General features: G+C 30.2%; 1 protein-coding gene across 1 annotated transcript in view; it reads right to left on the bottom strand.

Annotated features, from left to right (window-relative positions):
- LOC107445505 (dual oxidase 2) overlaps positions 1 to 6,730 on the bottom strand; it is a 78,332-nt gene that overhangs the window by 32,184 nt on the left and 39,418 nt on the right. The window contains exons 11-14 of the mRNA XM_071183538.1: positions 5,558 to 5,733; positions 3,317 to 3,456; positions 3,000 to 3,233; positions 2,212 to 2,325 (exon numbers count right to left, since the gene is read on the bottom strand). Coding sequence (XP_071039639.1) covers positions 2,212 to 2,325; positions 3,000 to 3,233; positions 3,317 to 3,456; positions 5,558 to 5,733 — 664 coding nt within the window. The remainder of the gene's footprint in view (positions 1 to 2,211; positions 2,326 to 2,999; positions 3,234 to 3,316; positions 3,457 to 5,557; positions 5,734 to 6,730) is intronic.

The raw sequence follows: 6,730 nt of genomic DNA, 5'->3' as shown, positions 1-6,730 counted from the left end.
AAAAAAAAAAAAAAAAAAAAAAAAAAAAAAAAAAAAAAAAAAAAAAAAAAAAAAAAAAAAAAAAAAAAAAAAAAAAAAAAAAAAAAAAAAAAAAAAAATGAAAAAAAAAAGAGCAACATACACGATTATTTTTGTATTTGAATAAATATTTTCTTGAGTGCAAAACCTGAAAAATAATTTTTTTTTTGTACCGTTGGTATGTTAAATTTCACTGAAATGGAGAAATTAGGTTTTTATTAGCGAAAAAAGTATTTTAAACCCATATAGATTTTTTACAAAAATTGTCCGCAAAAAAATGACAGCTGATATATTTTAATTCGCGGGCCACAAAAAAAGGCTTCGAGGGCCGGATGCGGCCCCCGGGTCGCCAGTTGGAAACCCCAGTTCTAGAACTATAAACCACAATCAGCAAAATATAGTCACAATAATTTTGGCCGAAGAGAAATCATAAGTTTAATGTAAATTTAAATTTTTTTGCCATATCTCGGAAATTTTATTATTTTTATTTCCAATGAGCTGCACAATCGGTCTTGCCGATGAGCAGACCTAGTGCGTTCTTCAGAGGTGGTATCCACTCTTTCAGGACCACCACAATGGGTGAGATACCGTTGGTCATGTCAATATGGACGTCTAGTTTCTGCCACACTAGATGGCAGCACCGAGACTCTATTTGGATGCTAAAGTGCACTAGGAACTTAATTTTGCCGGAAATACCAGGAGCCAATAAGGCACTCCAGGGATCTTTTACATGGCCGCTGAGGATTTTCTGCATGCCGAAAATCCGGTGTCTAGGCCGGGGATCGAACCCGCAGACTTGGGCTCAGAAGGCCGACGACAAACCAACTGCGCCACCCAGCCACATATCTCGGAAAATGGTTAAGCTATTTTTGTATTTATTTCATTTAATATTATTTCATATATTTCCTATTATTTAATTTAATATCCGTCAAAAAAAACTTTTGAATTGATAGGTGAACGCAATTTAAACAACTTTAAGCTTTGTAATTTTAAATGAAAAAATACGTTATTGCTCCATTACTTTCTCAGAATTAAAATTTTGAAAAGTCGTATTTTTAACTTTTTATTTCTCAAAAACAATTTAATCGATTGTGTTCAATATTTGTACTTTTTAATTTAAAATTACATAGTTAAAAATGATGTAAAAATTCGTAGACATTATAATTCAAAATTTTTTCGATTATCAATTAATTGAATAATAAAATTAATTATAAAAAAAACTCGCATGAAATTTAAGAATTAAAGTATTTTGGGATCTATCTTCATTTTTTTTTTGCAACAAATCTTATCTTATTATCTTTGGAAACAAAATTTTATAATTGTGAGTAAAAAGGTGTTGTTTTGCCTTAATGGTGTTGTTGTTTCTAATATCACTTGCCTATATCAGCAAGTCTGCTCGGTGAAACTAAGCGAATTTAAGACAGAGGATGTGTTTCTTTTTTTTGAGTGGGTGGCGTCATCTATGGCCAAGAATACAACTTCAGCCACACACACGTCATAGTTGGTTTGTAGGGTGAACCTATTCATACATCCATTCATTCATCCACAGATCGTAATGGCCTGAACCAGAGAACGATCAATCTCCAATTCAGTACCCCCAGAGGTACTGATTTGTTATGGGAACTGGGGCAGTAAAAAATATCCATTTATTCTAAACACAAAAATATTCCTCATCTCAAATAAAGTTATTTTTTCTAAACTGCACAACATGAATTTGTTTGAAAAAACATATTATGTTTGGTTGTAAGTTGAAAAATTTTAATTTTTCTTAATAAGTCAGATTTAAGCGGAAAAGATGCTTCGTTAGAAGTTTCTTAATTCTACTACATACAATAAAAGCGATTTCTTATTTATTCGATTTCTTATTCGATACTAAAATGTCACTCATAACACACTTCATCACTATCATCCTCTTTAATTACTATAGATTCTAGGGGCTTAGGATAATATGCTTTTTTATAGAAGTATATTTTTCATCAGACTTTTGTATAATACTGTTTACAAATAGGTACTTTACAAGTTTTGCTTGAAGGCAGAAGTAACAGTAAATAGAAGGAGATTTTTTGTTGTTGCGTAAATAGAGATCCTGATGTTTTTGGAGAAGATCGCTCAGTTGAAAAATTTCATAAATGTGGCTTATCATTACATTGCTCTGAGCCCTTTATGTTTAAAAAAGTAACGATTGAAGCTTACCAATTAATGAATTCTCATCTGACTGTACTTTCTTCTGTAGCTTGACTGAAGATCGCATACGTTTTATATCTTTCTTCCGAATTTGTACCAAAACAAATAATGCTATTACGCAACCTTAAAGTAACAAAACATATTAACATATATAGTGATAAACAAAACTTGCCAAATGTCTTAGCTAGTTAAAAGGAAACATGGATATGAAATAGAATTAATTTTAAATTAAGTTCAGTTATAAGAAAGCAAAGCTTAGCTAAAATGCATGAGTGGGCGAAGTAAATTAGAATTGAAAAGCAATCCAAAAGGAATTGCGTAAGCAGTTCCGGGAGGCTAATTTACAATCTAGTGGTCCATAACGATTCTCTCTCTCGCTCTCTCTCTGTCTTTAGAGAGATTTGTAGTTGGTTCCAATTATAATACAAGCCTTGATTTCTTTTAAAATTTGTTACCAGAACTAAAACAATGTCAACAAGTTTTTAAAAAAATTTAAAACGTCCTAAATCCGGAAGCGGGACATTAAACGCTGCTGTATTGGAAGAACGCTTCCGGAGTTGGCAGCGATCCGGGAGTGATCCCTCTAATTTGAATAGAAGGCTTTATAACAGGACATGCACTTCCGTAAGTATAGTTGAATCTCAAAACTAAACTGTATTTTAGTTATCTCGTAGTGACCTATACTTGTTTGCAACAGCAGCAAATATAAAGGTGGAGCTTAGAAAATACTAAATATGTTTACATCAGAGATTCTCTGAAATGTATTTAAAGAGTCAAAATACTTACTTTCAACTTACCAATAATAAATAAAAAGAGGAAGAGAAAAGACAAAGCATATGCTGCACCACTGCCAGTGAAGTAATCATATGTTTCTGGTTCAGAATGTGCACAGACAGGAACATGAAAATGTGAAGGACAATTCTGTCCGGAATTCTTGACCACTGGAAGAGCATGACAGTTCTTCAACTGCCCATTTCTAGCACATCGAAAGGCTGTTAACTTTTCGGAGCACTTTAGATTAGATACACTGTCTAAAAATATAAGGGCAAATGTAAATACCCGTTTAAATGAAACATGTATATTTCTAGAGCTAAAGCATAGGTAATCTTTGTACCAGTGGGAGCTACACCAGAAGTAGGAACATGGAATGCATCTGGAGACAAATCATTGTGTTTAAGACCAGTTGTAACTGCCAGTATAATATCATACATTTTAATGCCTCTAATGATATCAATTTCTTGTCGTGTGAAAAACCTGGAAATTTAAATTTATGATACAATAATAATTTTAAAAAAATAAAAATACTCCAAAAATATTTAAAAGGAACTTTTCTTTTAAGAGAATACACCAGGGACTAATAATAAATTCTTTGTATGTGATTTTGAACTTTTTGTGTGGATTTTTGAAAAAAAAAATTAATAAATAAAATTGGAAAAGGAGAGATATAAAAATTTTTGCTACCAAATTTAAACTTGCTTTTTGAGATCGACCTAATCTTATTTAAAAAATACAACCGTTTTTAAAATTTGATGATGAATATTTTTGTAACTTACAAATATAAATATTTGTAAGTTATATAATATTGTAATATATATATATATATATAATACAAATATAATATTGTAATATATATATAATACAAATATAATATTGTAATATATATATATAATACAAATATAATAATGTAATACATATATATTTGTAAAACATACAAATATAAGGCAAAAGAAAAAATGGCTTCATATAATAGAAAAAAATAATTCCGAGGTTTCATAAGTAAATCACTAAAACATTATTTGATTTTTAATGATTAACATTATAGTGTTCCGTAATCCTACCACCATTAAATGGTTGACTGAATGTAAACAATAACAAGTTTCCTAAGACCAGAAGAAATTTAGAAGACTTCCGGTGTATCCTTCCGCTTATGTTATGCTTACGAGGCGCGGTGTGAACAGGCTTAATATTCTAGGACGTTTTATTATTGTGATTTGTGTTGAAATGTACTCGTAATTTTACAGTTCATAAGAGTTTTCTATAATTTATAAATTCTAACAGAAACAAATTTAACAAAATTCATATTCATGAACAACAATAACAAAATTAATAGCCATGTTTTGAATGTTATCAATTATTTAGCTACATTTGTGTAAAATAGCACCGTTTGTTATTTTTTCGGTAGCATCACACCAAGCTTGCGGAGTCTTCCGAATTAATTTGTTGTTTGTTTCGTTGATATCATTCGAATTTTAACCCCTAGCGCCATCTGTGAGGATCTTTACACTGCCAACCATCCATTTTCATGTATTTTGAAAATATTTATTAGAAATAAAGTCAGATATAAAACCCATTTGAGCCAATAATTAAAATTCTAAAAGGATAAAAAACAAAGTTATTAAAAGCTTATAAATAATTCTCGAAGTCAATCTGAGAACATAAAAAAAAAAAACTAATGAATTAGAGGTGAAAACGACAGATCCAAACGAAAGGCTAACGTTTTTCAGTTCAATCCGATTTCAATCTGAGAATATAAAAAAACTAACGAATTAAAGGAGAGAACGGCAGATCCAAACGAAAGGCTAACACGTTTCTGTTCAATTCGATTTATCAACTGTTTCTCAATTATTTTGATCTCTCCTTGGCTCTGATTGATCTCGATTATGAATAGTTAATTTTCATAAAGTTATAAATTTTTCGCAATTGAGCATTATTTTGCATTACCAAATGTATAGCTTTGTTCTTCTGATTTTATTTTGAAAAAGAATCTATATAAAGGCAGCGATTTCAGAACACACACTATAGCAGCAGTAACTAGAATTGTTCTAATTCATGGCGTGCACAGCTGTCCTTATTTTGCACCAAAAGTTACAAGCAAATTTTGTGGCAAAGGATCTCACTTGAGTTCTTTTACTAGGTAATTAAAAATTTAAAAATACTTATGCATATGTTAGAAAGCTTAGAATATATATAAAGGCAGCGATTTCAGAACACACACTATAGCAGCTGTAACTAGAATTCTTCTAATTCATGGCGTGCACAGCGGTCCTTATTTTGCACCAAAAGTTACAAACAAATTGTGTGGCAAGGATCTCGTTTGAGTTCCTTTACTAGGTAATTTAAAATTTAAAAATACTTATATGTTAGAAAGCTTAGAATCTATATAAAGGCAGCGATTTCAGAACACACACTACAGCAGCTGTAACTAGAATTCTTCTAATTCATAGCGTGCACCGCGGTCCTTATTTTGCACCAAAAGTTACAAACAAATTGTGTGGCAAGGATCTCACTTGAGTTCTTTTACTAGGTAATTTAAAATTTAAAAATACTTATGCATATGTTAGAAAGCTATACTAACTCATTCTCCTTATTTTGAAACCAAAACCGATCACCATTTCTAATACGTATAAATTGTTCACGGATAACTTCTTTAAATACTGGTCCCATTCCATTTTTTGTTTCTAAAAGTCCACCTAAAAATATATCCACTTCATCCATTGACGTATAATATTTTGGAAGAACTTTCAATATAAGCTGAAAAAAAATAACAAATTATAGTAAAATATAAAATAGTAATTTGTCTTAGAATATTTTAACAGAAGCAGATAAATGCATTTAGTTCATTCAATGCGGAGAATTTAGAATGGCATAAAAGGTAAGGAAAAAGATAACAATAAGTAAAATAGTAATATTAACACACATTTCTTTACAAATTACAGTAGCCTGAAAAGTTTCCCGCTAGTATACTTTTACTAACTTTTTTTGGTCTTTGAATGCTTCAATGAGGGAAAAGCAAATATTTTCATTTTATTTATTGTTCTTCAAACGTGACGCAAAAAAAAGGAAAATAAGTAAATAATCAATAAATTAGTATTGATCTTTTGTTATTTATAATTCTGTAACGTTCTTCAAACGTGATGCAAAAAAAAAGGTAAATAATCAATAAATTAGTATTGATCTTTTGTTATTAATAATTCTGTAAAGTTCTTCAAACGTGATGCAAAAAAAAAAGGAAAGTAAGTAAATAATCAATAAATTAGAATTGATCTTTTGTTATTAATTCTGTAACATTCTTCAAACGTGATGCAAATAATAGGAAAATAAGTAAATAATCAATAAATTCGTATTGATCTTTTGTTATTAATAATTCTGTAACGTTTCTATAACGTTTTTTTTAATTCTGTAACGTTTGTAATTTTTGCCATATATGTATGGCAAAATTTTGCCATAGGCAAAACCTCATAGGAATATCCTATGGCATTTTTTATATGGCAAAAATTTGCCATACGTATATGGCAAAATTTTGCCATAGGCAAAACCCCATAGGAATATCCTATGGCATTTTTTTATATGGCAAAATTTTGCCATACGTATATGGCAAAAGTGTATGGCAAAATTTTACCATAGGCAAAACCCCATAGGAATATCCTATGGCATTTTTTTATATGGCAAAATGTTGCCATACGTATATGGCAAAAGTGTATGGCAAAATTTTACCATAGGCAAAACCCCATAGAAATATCCTATGGCA

The sequence above is a fragment of the Parasteatoda tepidariorum genome, chromosome 7 (genome assembly GCF_043381705.1).
Source record: "Parasteatoda tepidariorum isolate YZ-2023 chromosome 7, CAS_Ptep_4.0, whole genome shotgun sequence".
Classification (NCBI taxonomy): domain Eukaryota; kingdom Metazoa; phylum Arthropoda; class Arachnida; order Araneae; family Theridiidae; genus Parasteatoda; species Parasteatoda tepidariorum.
The sequence above is the reverse complement of the archived record's forward strand: the minus strand, read 5'-3'. Positions and strand labels throughout refer to the sequence as shown.